The 18532-nt window shown below is 43.6% G+C and overlaps 1 protein-coding gene across 6 annotated transcripts in view; it reads right to left on the bottom strand.

The window, feature by feature from the left end:
- Positions 1–18532, bottom strand: part of KCNK10 (potassium two pore domain channel subfamily K member 10) — a 120773-nt gene that overhangs the window by 61424 nt on the left and 40817 nt on the right. For all 6 annotated transcript variants that reach the window (XM_039538354.1, XM_039538353.1, XM_039538351.1 and 3 more), the window contains one exon: positions 3248–3570. In XM_039538354.1, coding sequence (XP_039394288.1) covers positions 3248–3553 — 306 coding nt within the window. In that variant the 5' untranslated portion in view covers positions 3554–3570. The remainder of the gene's footprint in view (positions 1–3247; positions 3571–18532) is intronic.

Raw genomic sequence — 18532 nt, 5'->3', positions numbered from 1 at the left:
CTAAAAGTGAGAACAGGCGTTGCATGGCACTTTTGTATTCAGCATTGCAAGGTATTTACATGCCAGATGCACTAAACATTCGTATGCCCCTTCCATGCTTCGGCCACCATTCCAGAGGACATGCTTCCATGATGATTATGCATGTTAAAAAAACAATGTGTCAATTAGATTTGTGACTGTACTCCTTGTGGAGAGAATTGTATGTCTCCTGCTCTGTTTTACCCACATTCTGCATATATATATCATGTTATAGTAGTCTCTGATGGTGACCCAGCATGTTTGTTTTAAAAATACTTTCACAGCAGATTTGACAAAACGCAAAGAAGGTACCAATGTGAGATTTCTAAAAATAGCTACAGCACTGGACCCAAGGTTTAAGAATCTGAAGTGCCTTCCAAAATCTGAGAGGGACGAGGTGTGGAGCATGCTTTCAGAAGTTTTAAAAGAGCAACACTCTGATGCAGAAACTACAAAACCCAAACCACCAAAAAAGAAAATCAACCTTCTGCTGGTGGCATCTGACTCAGATGATGAAAATGAACATGCATCAGTCTGCACTGCTTTGGATCATTATCAAACAGAACCCATCAGCAGCATGGAAGCACGTCCTCTGGAATGGTGGCTGAAGCATGAAGGGACGTATGAATCTTTAGTGCAGGGGTCAGCAACCTCTGGCACGCGGCTTGCCAGGTTAAGCACCCTGGGGGGCCGGGCAACTTTGTTTACCTGCTGCATCGGCAGGTTCAGCCAATCACGGCTCCCACTGGCCACGGTTCACTGTCCCAGGCCAATGGGGATGGCATGAAGCGGTGTGAGCAAGGGATGTGCTGGCCGCGGCTTCCCGCCGCCCCCATTGGCCTGGGACGGTGAACCACGGCCAGTGGGAGCTGCGATCAGCCGAACCTGCCGACGTGGCAGGTAAACAAACTGGCCCGGCCCACCAGGGTGCTTACCGTGGCGAGCCGCGTGCCAGAGGTTGCCGACCCCTGCTTTAGTGCATCTGGCATGTAAATATCTTGTAACACCAGCTACAACAGTGCCATGTGAACGCCTGTTCTCACTTTCAGGTGGCATTGTAAATAAGCAGCAGACAGCATTATCTCCTGCAAATTGTAACCAAACCTTTATTTGTCTGAGTGACTGGCTGAACAAGAAGTAGGACTGAGTGGACATGTAGGCTCTAAAGTTTTGCACTGTTTTATTTTTGAATGCAGGTTTTTTTTTGTTTACCTAATTCTACATTTGTAAGTCAACTTTCAAGATAAAGAGATTGCACTACAGTACTTGTATGAGGTGAATTTTTTTACAGTGCAAATATTTGTAATAAAAAATATAAAGTGAGCACTGTACACTTTGTATTCTGTGTTGTAACTGAAATTAATATATTTGAAAATGTAGTAAACATCCAAAAATATTTAATGGTATTCTATTGTTGTTTAACAGCACAATTAATCTTGATTATTTGTTTTATTCACTTGGCAATCCTAATTAAAATAAGTATAGTTTCCTCTTGTGAACTATAGAGTTGTGAGATTCTCAACAGTTTGACCAGGCAGGAGGAATTGGGTCCAGCTTCATGCAAAAGTTTTGTGAACCTAAGCAAGCCTCTTGCTTCAGTTCTGGACGTGTCACAAAACTCCAATCCAGGTGAGTATAAAATAGTTTCAAGTTTGCTTGCAAACATTTCGCACTGCATTCGAGAAAAGATCTGGACTTCCATCTACAATGTTTTGGGGACATCCTCTCCAGACTCCAGGTCAGAACTTTGAACAACTAAAAAGAGGCTGTTCTCCATGAAATTCATCAGTGGTTTTGCACTGAGCCTAATGAATGTTAGGAAAGGACTTTAGCAGACCTCACAACAGTCCCAGGTTTTGCAGTACTCTCCCATTTTGACCGCCAAAACCTCCTGCCTCAGTTGAAGCGAACATTTCTGCATTCAGGGTCACCTGGGGTGGGAGGTTGGAATCTCCAGGCTCTCTGTTTGAGAGGGCCCCCAAATCAAGTGGCATTATGACCTGGCACATGGGATTGCAGCAACACTCAGGACTGGCCCATCTGCCCCTCCATAGATGCAAATGGAGGAGCCCACAGGCCAAATTTGTGTGGCACTGCAACAAAGTGTGCTAGATTGCAATGCCAATCAAATCTGGTCCATATACACCTCTGTCTCTAGCTATGGAGAGGGAGAGGGGCCAGACATGAGTGGCGCTGTGTCCCACTTCAGCCACTTGAAATGTTGGGAGCTATGTTTTAGTGTGTGAATACTTATGCACTGCAGACCTCATCAATAAAGCTCACTCATGTACCTCAATATTGAGGTTCAGTGCTGCAATTTGAGCTGCTCCCAGTAAATGGGGATAGAACATTCTCAGACTGAAATGCTAAATACATCAGGCCAAATTCATCCCTAGTGTATCTTCACTGACTTCAGATGATCCACACCAGCACTGAATATAGCCCCCTCGACACTCCTGTAGAATAGAGCAAGTGTTGTCACTCTTCTGAAGTGAAATTCTAATCTTCCTCATCAAAACAGATTTTCACTACAAGAATTCTGGACTTTTTGTGTAGGATTCATTTATTAAATGAATGGCCATCTTATTAATGAAGCCCAGCTTTGTCAGTCAAGCGAGCAGGAAATGTTCTTACATTAGTGTGCACAGGCCTAACAACAAATAAATGAAGCCAACTCCTAAATGCTTTAATGTGAATTCAGCAATGGTGAAAGCTGCCAAATTAGAAGCACTGCAAACAGGAACATGTACCACACAGCCAGCAGCACTGCAGACCTTTTCACAATATCCTGACTGGGAGGCACCACCTAAAGAACAGAAAGAGGATTATCAAGTCCATATACCCATTTGGTCTTTGACCCCTCTGTTGAGGCTGCTAGTTGGGATGGTGAACGTTGGCAATACCAACACTTCTTGAGTGGAACCTAGAACGAGACCTATTCATTTCACACAAGCCACCAAACAGCTCTCAGGTGATAACTTCTGTCACGACCCATTTGGGTTAGATTCAAACCAGAGACTTCAAACTGGAAGGCTCCCTACCACATTGCCAATCCCCCTGAGCCATCTAGTCACCCTGTGGTTTGGATTTAGCAATGAAATACTAAGTTCATGTCTCAGAACTTCCGGGAAGAGGCTCAAAAAAAAATTACTCCTCCACCATGAGTTTTTTTTACTCAAAAAAAAAAAACACTCCTCCACCATGAGTTGCTGTCTCCCTCACATCTCACCTGAATCAGAGTCTCCAGCTCCATTGGGGTCACACAAACATGCTCCCGAAGGAAATCTGCCTTCTCTGAGGCTATTGTATTTTTCTGGCTGCTTTCAAAAGGCTGCTCCAGGGCACGGAAGACAAGACCTCCAGTTACCAGGTAAGCTACAACCACAACGAAGATGGCCACCACTGTTTTCCACTTCATGACTGTCTGCGAGCCCTGGGAGGTGGTTTCCATGGTGGCGACCACAGAGGTCCGGGAAGAAACAGAGAGTCGTGGAGCTGGATGGTGCCCGTTAGTCTTGGGCTCACAAGCTGGCATGGCTGAGGGAACAGCCACTGAAATGCAAAACAAAGGATGTTAAAAATAGGTTTGGTAGAAATAAATATATATACACACACACACGGGGGGGCTATCAAACTATTAAAAAATAATTGCAATTAATTCCAAGGTTAAAAAATACTTGCAATTAATCGCAGTTTTAATCGCACTGTTGAAGACTAGAATACCAATTTAAATTAATTATAAATATTTTGGGTATTTTTCTATATTTTCAAATATATTGATTTCAATTACAATGCAGAATACAGAATATACAGTGCTCACTTTATATTTTTATTACAAATATTTGCATTGTAAAAAAGATAAACAAAAGAAATAGTATTTTACAATTCACCTCATACAAGTACTGTAGTGAAATCTCTTTACCATGAAAATGCAATTTACAAATGTAGATATTTCTTTACATAACTGCGCTTAAAAACAAAGCAATGTAAAACTTTAGAGCCTACAAGTCGAAGCATGAAGAGGCATACAAATGTTTATCATATCTGGCACGTGAATACCTTGCAACACCAACCTACAACAGTGCCTTGTGGATGCCTGTTCTCACTTTCAGGTGACATTGTAAATAAGAAGTGGGCAGCTTCATCTCCTGTAAATGTACACAAACTTGTTTGTCTTAGTGATTGGCTGAACAAGAAGTAGAACTGAGTGGACTTATATGAGGTGAATTGAAAAATACTATTTCTTTTGTTTATCTTTCTTACAGTGCAAATATTTGTAATAAAATTATAATATAAAGTGAGCACTGTACTCTTTGTATTCTGCATTGTAACTGAAGTCAATATATTTGAAAATGTAGAAAAACATCCAAAAACATTTTCACAGTTACAGGAAATAATTACTTCATGACAATAGACATAGACATTCAAAAAGTCCTTTAAAACACAAGTTGTCAACATCATATGTCAAAATATACAGAGTAAATATCTTTAAATCAAATGTTAAGTTCTCAAACTGCATTTTTTAAAAACTTTGCCTATCTGTAAAATTCTAATTTTCATCAGATTGTGTATGTATGGTGAAATCAATGTTTATCAACATTTACCAATACAAATCTAATCCTTCCAAACCTCATTAAAAATTTAAATCTCTAATTGAAAGCATAGCTGGGATCTTTATGTATCTGCACATATAATTTTGTAAAGTATTATGTCCAATATACACAGAAGAACCTTGTTATGTTGTAATGATCATCTCAAACTGAAGGGACACCTTCCCTCAAAGGATCCATCAGCATTTCACATATTCTTACAAATTATTCACAGAGATCATTTCACCCATTACTTCTAAGGACACACCAGCTGATGCAACAATTTAGGAAAAAAGTGGAGAAGAGTTTATCCAATTAGAACACCAACAGGGATTTTAAATCGGCAGAATGCTGATCACGCAAAATTGAGTTTTGTCGGAACACTGGAATTAGCATCCTATTTTTACATAATTAATTATGAATTATTATTATGGAGTCATTAGCGACCCGAAGTGGTTAGAACTAGACCTGGTAGAATAGTAAAACATTTATTTTCAAACATCTTGATAAATCAAAAGGCTGAGTTTGATTTACTATGATTTGTGGGACCATATGATTCAGAAGTACTCAGACAACCACCGGGTTTTTGTGAAAATGTTCGTGAATCCTGAGAGTTTTAAAGATTTTAGCAGGAAACATGCTTCATCCAATATTCTGTGCCAGACATTTACTGTTCGTGAAGTGTGAAATTCACCACCACGCAGAGAGTCAGCACAAGGCCTATGGGTCACTTAAGTTCTGCTTAAGCCCTCAGAATAGGGCTACCTAGGCCTTTGAACTGGCATGCTACTTGTCAAACAGATCTGACTATATATATAGGATACCATATGGGTTTTAGATGCTAGATTCATTTTAAACAGAACCTCTGCTGCAACCTTAACTGTGGTGCCACTATCATTACTCCATAATCACTTTGAGACCTCATTGGCTTTTCAGTGTCTCTTAACCTTTCCAGACTAGTGTACCCCTTTCAGGATTCTGATTTGTCTTGCATACCCCAAGTTTCACCTCACTTAAAAAATACTTGCTTATAAAAATACAAAAAGTGTCACAGTACACTACTACTCAAAAATTGCTGACTCTCTCATTTTTACCATACAATTATAAAATAAATCAAATGGAATATAAATGTTGTACTTACATTTCAGTGTACAGTATATAGAGCAATATAAATAAGTCATTGTCTGTATGAAATTTTAGTTTGTAACTTTGCTAGTGATTTTTATGTAGCCTGCTGGAAAACTAGACAAATATCTAGATGAACTGTATACCCTGGAAGACCTCTGCATACCCCCGGGGTATCCGTACCCCTGGTTGAGAACCACTGGTTTAAGTCACAAATGAAATGAAACTAGATGACAAAAATATAGCCTCTGGTGCTAACCCAAGGCTGACTTTACCCTCCAAGTACCTTAGCCTCTTCAAATTGAGGACTACACTTAGATGTTTACTGCATCTATGGGAGAAGCAGTATTGTGAAGTGTCTGACTACATACAATTTGAACATACCAGCGTGATTACACCATTAACTAGACAATGGGTTACAATTCTCTCCCAGCAGAAGAACAATTTGTGGGTACAGAATAATTTACAGAAATTGCTGTCTACTAAAAATCAAATTGTCCTAAAACCGGTACTTGCTTAAGCATTACTTTGGGGATGGATCCTCAACCTGTAGAATGACCAACATACTACAGAAACCTACTGAATGTAGTTCTCTTCACACGTAAGTTTAATACTGAGCTAACACATGAAACCAGCTTGCACATAGGAATCAGAAGGAAAGCAGCTTTTCTGTCACTAATCCCCTCTCTACTTTCCCCCCACATCCCAAGGATTTGTTGGCATGAACATGTGGGGAGTCGAAGTCTTGAATTCTAATCCCAGCTCTGCTGCAACCTCCCTATATTTTGGGGCAAGTCATTTCACCTTTTAGTCTCAGTTTCCCATCTGTAAAATGGGAATAATAATGCTTACTCTTATACCTCAGAAGGATGTTAGTGCCAGCATGGTACTTTCAGTATATAAAGGGCTGTAAAAATGCTGAGTTTTACTAAAATACAATCACCTCTGGAATGAAATGGAGAGATAGTTTAACAATACACAGCAGCACTACAAAACAGTTTCGGAAAGTGAAAAATGCCATACCCACTTGAAACAGCAAATTCCATTTACAATTACCACACAATTACTCAAACTGGAATTTAGCTGGGAAATTAAGATTTACACCCTCATTTATCCAGAAAGGTGACATGGGATCTTTAGTAACAGAAACTAGCCATGAGGTTTTTACATGTCATTTGAAAGGAATGTTGCCATATGGAGTGCTCCCAGCATCCCTCATGGCTGTGTCAAGAGAAACAAAAGATATATTTGACTTTGAGCATATTAAACTTATGCAGAAGGTACCCCGGCCTAAAAGAAATGAAGGGGATCTATGGCATAACTGATATTTACAGCAGTTTAAGTTTTGGTTTTGTGCTTGTGATTGGCTCGACTATAAAACCACAAGAAAGGAATAAGTCTTGCAGATGCACACGGTGTTCCAACTGCAAAGGGCAAAATGAAACAATTGGTAAAAAGGTGTTACACAGCTAGCCACACAATACAGTGTGGTTGCTGAATAGGCCACAGGTGTTATGATATTTTATAAGTTGGAAACTTGGAGCGTATTAGGCATAATGGAACCAGTGCGGTCTAGACTCTAGACTATTGAATGCAAGGATGACATTAGATGGTGATTGGATGATGGTAGGTGTGTAGCTAACCGCACATTATAGAAAAAAATAAATGTAGAGTATAAAAACCAAAAATAAAACCTGAAATTATGACCAATTTGGAACAGTGACCACTGCAAGTTGCATCCCCGGAAGAGTAAATTAGAGTAATCTTGACCTCCCCCTTTCTGTATTTGTGCTAAGCTGTCTTTGGTTAGAACAATATGACTTAATAAAAACCATCTCAGCTGAGCTATTTGATATCTCATTGACGGATGATCTAAACCAGTGGTCCCCAAACTTTTTAGGGTCATGCGCCCCCTTACGCCACACCCTCCAGGAGTGGGGCCATGGATAGGGGTAAGGGAGCCAAGGCTGGGGCCGTGGCTGGGGCCAAGGCTGCATGTGCAATCCAAGTCTGGGGGCAGGGCTGGGAGTGGAGCCCCGGCCGGGGCCCAAAGCTGGGAGTTGGGACCGGGCTCGGAGCGGAGACAAGCACAGGGCCAGGAGCCAGGGCCGCAGCTAGGAGCGGAGCGGGCATGATTGGAGGTGGGGCTGGAGCAGAGCTGGTGGCAGAGCAGGGCTGGGTGGCACTTCCTCCCCACCCTGCCATGGGGGCTGGCCCAGACCCAGCCGTGCCCCCCTGAATGTTCCTTCATGCCACCTGGGGGGCGCACCCCACAGTTTGGAAACCTCTGGGTAGATCTACATTAATCTATCTAACAGATACAAAAATCGGTTCATTGTAGTTAAATATTACATCCAATACAACTATGTTAAAAGAACATTAAGGTTGCAAAGTCAAGGACTCAAAAGTTAGGAAGTGCCTGACTTAAGGTTGCCTGTGCATATATATCATGAGACAGTATTAGATTCCATGAGCACATAGTGTTTTTTCCATAGGATCTCATTCAGTGTATAGGACAGATAGTGCTCATTGAATGGGTAGCCATTCAATAGTTCTCTTCATCTTCATCATTCAGTGTCTGGTCCCATGTACTACTTTCAGCACATCATCCAAACCCTGTTCTGGATACAGAATTATTAATTTCCCCACGGGTTTTTTCTATGGTGCTCTGATCATAGTATCTGAGTCCTATATAAACATCAAAGAATTTATCTTCACAACACCCCTGTGAGGTGCTGTGGCTTTATCCCCATTTACAAATGGGGAACTGAGGCACAGAAAGTAAGGCCAAAAATGTCAACAAATTTCAAGTTCCCCATCCGAGAAGCCAAGGGCCTGATTTTTTCAGAGTCCGCAGCATTTTTATATCCAGAGCACAGGTCCCATTGATCTTAGTTCTCTGGATGTCATTGGGGGAGCACTGAGAGTACAAGAGATATGTTATCCCAGCTATATGCAGCGTAGTTGTAGCTGTGTCAGTCCCAGGATATTCGAGAGACAAGGTGGGTGAGATAATATGTTCTATTGGACCAACTTCTGTTGGTGAACGAGACAAGCCTTCGAGCAACACAGAGCTTGAAGGATCTGAAGAAGAGCTCTGTGTGGCTCGAAAGCTTGGTCCGTTATCCCAGCTCTCAGTTCTGGTGCCCGACATCACAGTGGCCCCTTGCAGTCACGAGGAGCAATTACAAAGAACATCCTACTCAGCCTCTGCAGCCCTGGACTGAAGTGACACTGTGAGGGTGGCGCAGTCCAGTCAGCAAACAGGACTTATGAAGGGATGGATCATACCCGAGCAGATGGAATCAAAGAATTCAGCTGCCAGAACCTATCGAGGCTCTGCTGAGCATGTACGAACTGCAGTTTCAGAGGCTTATAACTTGATCAAATTTGAGTGGATTTTCACAGAGACAGCACAAGGCATATCCCTGACACCAGGGCAACTCATCCTGACAAATTTCTAGTCCCTGCTTCAAAGCAGGTAGAGGCCTGAGCTTCTCAGTGAAACCACTGTAAGAATGCTGGGGGCATGGGTTGTTTCTTCTTTTTAAAAATAGAAAAGAAAAAAAATGTATTTTTCCCCTCACCTCATTCTTGGCTAGAGCTCACTCATTTTAGGGGACACTTCCCAAAAAAGTTCAGCATGAGGCAGCTACTCCGTATTGAAAATTTCAGCCTCAACAATTTAAGGCTGGCAAAGTTATAAGCAACTGAAAATGTGGTCTTGTAATGTCAAGAAACCTCAACATAGATGTTGCTACCAGCTCTACTTATAACGTGTTTGGTTGACTGCATAGGAATAAATGAATTCATTTCACAAACACTCCAAGTGGCTTTGCAATACTATTATTTTATTATAAGACAAACGTAGTGCACAAGAACAGGGGAATGTGTATTAGCAAATGCAAAACAAAATCCCTGTTCTGTTAATCCCTTATTGTGTTTCAGAATAAACCACTATCAGAATGGGCCTTTCCCAGGGCAATGTTTGTTAAATCATATTGAAGGTGAATTAATCTGCCTCATTAAAAGCAATGATGAATTTCCATTCACACACACTATACTGGCAAAAATGCAGCCCTCAAAGGAAAGTGTGTGTTTTGACACAGGCCTTTTTCCAGGGAGAGGATGCCAGTGGGGAAAGCAAGATCCCGTTCGTTTGGACAAGCCTCAGAGTGAAACAAGCAGAAGACACTAATGTTACCAGCTGCATTAAATGTCTGCTTCTGCACTGCCATTAACCTCTGAAAGAGCCATGCTATGAGAGCCAAGCCTTGGAAATCCTTCTGCACTTACATGAACAGAATAGCCAGGCTTTGCATTAGTACAGAGGGGCTTGCACATGAGATTTCTAACAACACTCGATGAGAGTCAACCTAGCAAAACGCCAGCCACTTATGGGCAAGCAGGTTAGGGCAGGGCAAAAGGGTGAAATGTAAAATATTGTTACTAAAAGGATGTACACTGTATTGTGGACATTGACTTACGAGCTTTTTGCCTAGGTATTCTGGCTATATTGCTTTAATCATTTATTTGTGGCTAAGGATTAAGTAGTTAATGACTTGAATGCTTGGATCTGGAGATTTTGTTCTATGTGCCAAGTAAGAACATGAACCCTTCCCTGACAGATCATGAGTAAGAGAACTTTGCGTGTTAGAAGTCTGATCCTGCTTCCACTACAGTCAGTCGTGGAGTTGTCAGGATTGGGGCCTAGAAAAAAGTCCAGGGAATAATAACCTTTATGAATGTACAGTAGGGAACAATCCTGCACTGGCCCCTTAGAGAAGAGCTAGATGACCTAACAGGGTTTTTCCCATCTTCATTGTTGCCAACTCTCACAATTTTAGCATGAGTCTCCTATTGGTATTTTTCTTAAATCCCCAGCTCCTGGATGCAAGTGATTTCATGAGAATATCAATCAGTACCAGACAAAGGGAGTGCAGCCTCCCACCTTGTGCCTGCAGGGATCACGCATCACTGTCCCTGCAGCAGTGCAGAGCTCCCTCTGCAGCCCTGCGTGGGCCCTTACTCCCTCAACAGCGGAATTGCAAAGAGGTATCTGCATGGCCACAGGGCTGGTGACAACAGATCCCTGCTGGTGCAAGGAAGACTGTGGTCCTGGGAGTGGAGGGGGCAGAGCAGAACCCCTGGCCAGGGCCACAAGAAGGAGGATGAGACCCCAGGCTCAGTCACCTCACTGCTGAATGGCTCCTGACTGAGGATGAAGCCATTCAGCAGCAGCAGGGTGGCCTCCCCCACAGCTGGGGGCTCCTCCTCCATGCAGTCATGATGGGATCTCTCTGCTCTGTGCTACCTGGACCACAGCTTCCCCCTGCACCTTCCACCCCGGGGTCATGAGCCCTTCCGCTGTGCAGGGAGCCCCCTGTAGCCCTGCCATCAGAGCTGCCCCAACCCAACCCCTAGTTGGTGTTGCCAACTTTCTAATTCCAGAAAACCGAACACCTTTGCCCCACCCCTTTCCTGAGGCCCTGCCCACTGCCCCGCCCCTTCCTGAGGCCCCAACCCCACTCACTCCATCCCCCCTCCTTCCGTCACTTGCTCTTCCCCATGCTCATATTCTCTGCAAGGCCCAAATAGACAGTTTTATTGTTTTGATAGATGTATTATGTTACGTTCAGGTTTTATTTGTTACAGGACACTAGAGCTGGCAGCAAAATAGTCAAAAAGGGTAATTTAAAAATAAATAAATTTCACAAAGGTTTTCATGATTCTTTCCCTCCCCTCTTCCCATTTTTCGTAACCAGCTGCATGGTTTTTGTTCACTAAAGTTATTGTAATTTTATGTGCGGAATTAGGACCACACATTATCACAGCTGCAATTGGTCCATTAAAGGCCCACTCCTGAAGCCCAAATACAAATCCATAGAGCACAAGCACAGAAATGCACATCTATCCAGATACCTGTATAAATAAATCTGTAGAAACTGACTCCCATGCCTACATACAGATACACATGTGTATTCATGTGTACACATCTAGCATTCACTAACACATATACCTCCACATTATTTACTGTTACAATTGTTTAGTGCCTAGAGACCCCAACTAAAATTAGGACTCCAGGGTGGTAGGTGCTGGACATACACATAAAAAGAGAGAGTCTGCAACAAAGAGTTTATAATGTAGCTAGACAAAGGGGGGGTGAAATGTATGATACATTGGCTCTTCTGCAATTACTAGTCAACAACATTCACTTTTTAAGAAATACATTTCTTTTAGAATTCCCTTCTCTTAAAAAATGGTTATGAAATGAATACAGTAACTCCTCACTAAACGTTGGAGTTATGTTCCTGAAAAATGCGACTTTAAGTGAAACAATGTTAAGCGAATCCAGTTTCCCCATAAGAATGGATGTATATGGGGGTGTTAGGTTCCAGGGATTTTTTTTTACCATACAGTGCAGTACTATAGTTTGGAGGTGTCCCCACCTTACCCCACACAGGCTCAGCCCACTGGCCTGGAGACAATGAGGCAGGCAAGGAGGCTGAAGGTGCTGTAGGCTAGGAGAATCACGTTGCGCAGCAGCAGCGGCAGCTTCCCCTTCTCTGCAAGCACCAGGGGTGGGGGGGGGGGGGCCCCTGCGCCCCCCGCCCCCCCAAGCCCCCCCCCCCACCCCATCTCTCTCTCCCAGGGCTGGCCTGGGAGGGGCGGGGAGTGGGACAATTTGACCCAGGCCCCGGGCCCCACAGGGGCCCCCACGAGAGTTTTTCAGAGGCCCTGGAGCAGGGTCCTTCACTCGCTCTGGGGGCCCCAGAAAACTCTCGCAGGGCCTGGGCCCCCAGAGCTTCTTCCGCTCCAGGTTACCGCAGCTCGAGCCCAGCCACATGAGGAGCACGAGGAGAAGAGAGGCGGGCAGCAGCAGGAGACGCGCACGCCATGCGACCCCTCAACAGCTGTCTGCTGAGTGCTCATGAGTCACGCTAGTTCCTCCCCTGCCCTAACCCACCCAATAGGGGCTGCGGGCGGGGCAGCTCACGGATCCGCCCTGGCTGCCCCTAAGGCTAGGAGCCAGACATGTGCTGACCAGAGCCGTCAGGATCCCTTTTTGAACCGGTGTTCTGATCCAAAACCAGACTCCTGGTCACCCTAACCCTAGTCCCCCACCTAGCCCCTGCTTAATTTTCGGCCAATCTAAAAATAAATAGTTCATCTTAAAAATTTTAAAGATAAAAATAACAAGAATTAGGGGGAAAAAATCGAGTTCCATCAAGCCTGCTCAGACAGCTCTTCTGCAGCACTGCCCTATGCACTTGGTACATTCCTCCTGAAGCAATGAAAAACCACAATCTTTTGCAAAGTTTACATAGCACCTTGCCAGTTAGGGAAGCTCTGAGGAGCAGCCCCTGCAAAAAACAGTCCTAAGGATAAACTGGAACACAAACTGAGACTGCCTGCCTGGCCTGTGCTAGAGGGATGCAGACGGCCTGGGGAGAGATGGACTCACTTATGTTCACAGCATAAAACAAACACCCTGCTGGAAGGTTGCAATGTGACACCACCTTCCTTCTGAGAATTCAGAACAATGACACAAAAGAACCCAACACACAGAGAGAGAAAACAGGCTGTTCCCTAAGGCAGAGTGCCACAACTCAACTCACCCTGCTTTCAGCTGGCTCGTCACATACTAACTGATTGGACACTTTTCTACAGAGCTTTCTAACCTGCAAGCATGACCAGGAACCCCCCGCCGCCCATACACACACAATTTCTTCAATAGCCTGCAATTCCAACACATCCTTCAAAACACCACAGACCGGGGTCCTGACTGGCATGCCTTCCGGGCAACCTGAGAGCCTACAAACAACTGGTACATGAGAACAAAGCCTGAGCTGGCTGTAGGGAGACAGGGGAGAAGCAGCTTTAGAAGTGCTCCCAGCAGCAGAATGAGAGGTCTCTCCTGGGCCTGAGACTGAGCTGGAGTCCCAGATCCACAACAGAGGCTGATCCCCAAGATTCTGCTGTACCCACATGGAATGTGAGCCAGCTGAGCCAAGTTGGCTTGCCCTGCCCCAGCACTAAGAATTCAGGGTCCACTGGTCCTAAGGGTCATCCAGCCCCTGAGGAAGGAGGAATAAAGAGCTCCCCCACCACTGAGGTTCAGGGTGCCCCCAGGAGAGGGCCACATTTAATTTGAACTGATCAGACTATTCTAAGTGCAGAAAACAGACGGGTTTGTTCCTTCAGAAGTGGTTTTCCTTCTCAATGGCCCACACATTGCATTGAAAAATTAATACCCAAAGATTTTCCTATTTAAAACAGTGTGAAAAGACTGAAAGGTGAGCAGCTCAACCGTGGAGAATGCATTGATCTTCCATCTCTAAAGCCTGGGCTAAGCTCCAAATAGAAGTTTCTGAGGGAAACGGGTTTGTACCCTTTGCTTTCACATCTCAGAAAGAAAGAAAGAAAGAAAGAAAGAAAGAAAGAAAGAAAGAAAGAAAGAAAGAAAGAAAGAAAGGAAACAGACACACAACAAACTCTGAAGTGATTTCAACTGAACTGGCTGCTTAGGGAAAGATAACAGAGCTGTGCTTGTGGGGAAGTTAGGACAGGGTTATACAGGAGGAAACAATGAAGCAACCAGTGCATTAAGCTATTAGCCACATGTGTTTCTCAACCAGGTGTGTGAATAGAAAAGGCAGTGAGGATTTAACAGAAGCAGAAAGCACATGTTATGCAGGAAGTGGGAGGTTGTTACAGGCATAATGTTATTTAGAAGTGTCTATACACATATAGCGCAAAAAAACCCACCAGTTGTGCCCTTTGCGTTATCATTGCATGGTTAGTCACTGTCTGGCCAATTTAGCTGCTTGTTCCACTTTCCTCCGCTCTCCATCTCTGTCTGCTGTGCCTTATAGGGCCAGAAGTGGTGAAGTGAAGTGTTCAGCATCAATTTAGCAACAAAATAAGTGACCAGATTTTCACACATTGAGTGCTGAGTTCTATTGAAAATCTGACCCTAATTGTGGGTGCTGAGCACTTGAAAATCTGATCCTGAGCTTTTCTGAAAATCTGGCTCCTTGAGGGTAAATTGTGGGAGACTGGGATTGTGCCTTCCTTTGTGTTTGTACAACACCTTAGCACACTATGGGCACTACCATCAGGGGCGGCTCTAGAAATGACGCTGCCCCAAGCAGCGCGGAGCGCTGCGCCGCCCTTCCCCGGTCCCGCGGCGGGTCCCCTCTTCCCGCGGCTCCGGTTGAGCTCCTGCCGACGTGCCTGCGGCAGGTCCACCGGAGCCCGGGACGAGCGGACCTGCCGCAGTCATGCCTGCGGGAGCTCAACCGGAGCCGCGGGAAGACGGGACCCGCCGCAGTCATGCCTGTGGCAGGTCCGCTCGTTCCGGGCTCCGGTGGACCTGCCAGATCCTCTGCTGTGCTTAAGCCCTGCAGTTGGATGCTACTAGAGGTGCAGCCCCAGAGAGTACAGGTGTCCTTGCCAGTGCGGGAGCTCAACCGGAGCCAAATGCCGCCCCCCCGGGAAACGGCCGCCCCAAGCGCCTGCTTGGCACGCTGGGGTCTAGAGCCGCCCCTGACTACCATAAATACTAAATAATTAATGGGTGAAATTCAGGTTGTGATGAAGACATGAGAGACAAAATCCTCCCTTCTGGCTGGGACAATGTACGGAAATGCAGCTCAGCATTCCCATGACTATTGCTCCAGCCTGAGTCAGAATAGCAACCACAGCCCCTCTGTGAGCACTGGATCCATATAACTGCCCGCTCTCCATATTGGCCTCTGCAACACTGGCAAGGACACCTGTACTCTCTGGGGCTGCACCTCTAGTAGCATCCAACTGCAGGGCTTAAGCACAGCAGAGGATCTGGCGCTAGCCTGCCACAGCAGGGAGAATTTCACACCCTAGTGTTTGTAAAGTACCTTGCCGGAAGGTGCTATAGAAGAGTAAAGCATTATCTAAATTATATTTGCTTTCAATGAAAGCAAAGCTGAAGACATCACTTGCTGGGAGAATGCACATAGTGCCTCGGAGCAAATGGCTTTACACTGCAGCAGCATCCCACTGGTGAAGTCTAACATCATTTTACCTAACGTGGAGTCTCTAATGCAGTAATAGTGCTGCTGACATCAGCAACATCTCAGCAATTTACTGCAAAGGCAGTCCTCAGCGGCAACAAATTCAGCTAAGGACTGAGAGAGAGAGATGGGTAGAAGAGGTATAAATGGTGATGTAACCTTAAAAAAAAGAGGCTGAGTATGTTGTTAAAAACAACATAGTATGCTGATTACCCCCAAAGGTTCCTGCCCAGTGGTGTTTTTTTGTCAGTGTTTACAGGCTTTGCTTTGGGAGAGAGAAATATCAGCAGTGCCTAATTTCTCATCCCTGCCAGCAGCTTTGGGGGAAAGTGTCATGTACAACAATTCTGCAATTCTGCAATTTTTGGGATATATCGGCAGCTGACAATACGATTCGCAGTAATTTCCAGCCAATCTACATAATTCCACTTAATTGTTTATAATTGACAATTATAATTATAATTAATAGCTTATAATTAATTAATAGCTCTTGGAATAACCCAATGTTTAATTGATTTGGAATGCAGTTGTAAGGGGAAAATTAAAAACACCACTGTTTGTAGTGCTGTTTCCTCGCTTCTTTATTAGAAAGCTATAGTTAAGACACTAAAAGAAAACAAAGAAAGCCAAAAATGGGACTACAGTAGAAACCAACTAAGCACAACGGTCTGAGACAAAGCTTGTAGTCCCAATTGAGATGGCTTCCCAACTATCAAAAGGGAGTCCTGCAAAGTTGGTGGGGAGGTAAGTCATCAGGCTGTAAGAGCTAAGGAGATTTTAAGTTTCCTACCCTGTGCCATAAAAGCCTTGTTGGAACAGTCCAGCAGTTTAGAAGCTACACAGCAGGCACTTAGGATGAATCTTGTGTTATACTAAAAATGGTCCTGCCCTCCACATTTTAGGGTAGTCCTTCCCATGGAACAAGTGTGCTCACTGGGAGTCATCCCTGAGGATTTCCCAGCTAGTGGAGTGCACTATGGAAACATCCCTTAATGCTGTCACACACTGAATACGTATCTGATTACCACCAAGAACTTAAGACTTCAGGGTTTTATTCCTAGACTCTATAGGTTCTTACATCACTCTCATCATCATAGCTCATTAAGCACTGGTATAGGACAGATGTCAGCTACAGACTGGAAGGGGACAATACAGATAAGAATGGAGTTCAATATGGATAATTCAATCTCTGACTTTTCTTCCAAGGCTCTCCAAACATGATGCTTTTTTGTGATGTAGACACATGTCCACTGACTAGGTAGTGGCCCGTCAATACACAGGTCAGCAGTCAAACTATAGTGATGAACATGGCTGTAGACAGCAGACTGCCTTCAAATGCTAATGACTTTCTGGGTCTCACTACTAGAGTTGGGTGAATACTGCACAAAGAGCAATCATTCAGCTTTTTGAAGGAATTTGCTTCTCTCACATTCCACACCCCCTCCACACACACACACTTATTGTGTTTACTTTCTGTACACGTTCAAGGAGTTGACTTTAATGGCACACATTTTCACAGAAAGCAAATGTCAATGTTCCATTACATCTCATACTGGGAGCACTTATACTGTCACCAATCAAGGAAATAAAACTATACCATGTGACTTATCTAACCAATCACAACTAAGTGACAACTCAAAGTGTCAAAGAAATTATAATCTGCTTGCAGATATCATGCAATTACAAAAAGAATCTAAATTTGTTGAACGAGTTATTGGCTCAGTTCTATTAATTGTTAACCTGGTAGTAACAATTTTAACAAGTGACAGAGATTAAAAGCTCTCTTTAAAGTTATTACCAATTCACTGAGCCATCCAGTTCCCTTGTTTCTTTTGACAGCTTTTTGTCAGGGTATTAAAAAGACTTTTCTGTGGAATTCTATTATTTCAATTTAAGAATCCTATGCCTTGCTTCCCTGCAGAGATTTAAAAGAAATGGATGCAGTCTGATTTAATTTTACTCATGAAAACATAATTAGAGAGAAAGGAGGCTCTGAATAACATTTTGATTGTTAAACGTGCCTTCCAATGATGCTGCTATTGAAAAGAAAGTCACCACAATTCTTTCAGGAGCACAAGAATAGCAATTCAAACAACCAGCTGACTGGGGTCTTTCCAAGCAAGAAAACAAAGAAGTCTCACTGCGTTAAAAGTTTATGGGGCCAAAAATCCTACTGCCATTAATCATGCAAAAACACTTATTCAAGTCAACAAACCAAATCCCAAGTCAGTTTATTGACATCTTGATGAATAACTAAGTGATTATTTTTAATTAAGCATTTAATGTTAATTGATAGGTAATTAATAACCTCGTAGACTGTAAGCACTTCAGAACATGGACTCACTCTTCCCCCGTTTGCCCAGAGCCTAGTACAAGGGATCTCCTTGTATCTGAATCCATTACTGCAATACAAATATTTAACATGTATAGTAGCCTTTCAGCCATACCTCTCAATGCACATTATAGCTCAATTTTACAAGTGGGGAGACCAAAGCAAAGTAACAAAACCAAGCTTATACAGCAAGTGGGTGACAGAGGTGGGAACAGAGAGCTGGTCCTCAGGCTTCTGACATTGTGCATTTTAAGGCATATAGAAACTGAGGCAGAGCCTCTGGATTTGGTCTTCTGAAAGTCAATTATTTCAGAAAATTCATAATTGTTCATCTTTTGTTTCCACAAGGCTTGGTTTTGTTTCCTCAAGATTTTTTTATGGTGAATAAAGATATTTTTTCACATCACATCTCT

This window comes from Mauremys reevesii, linkage group 4 (assembly GCF_016161935.1).
Source record: "Mauremys reevesii isolate NIE-2019 linkage group 4, ASM1616193v1, whole genome shotgun sequence".
NCBI classification, from domain to species: Eukaryota; Metazoa; Chordata; order Testudines; family Geoemydidae; genus Mauremys; species Mauremys reevesii.
The sequence above is the reverse complement of the archived record's forward strand: the minus strand, read 5'-3'. Positions and strand labels throughout refer to the sequence as shown.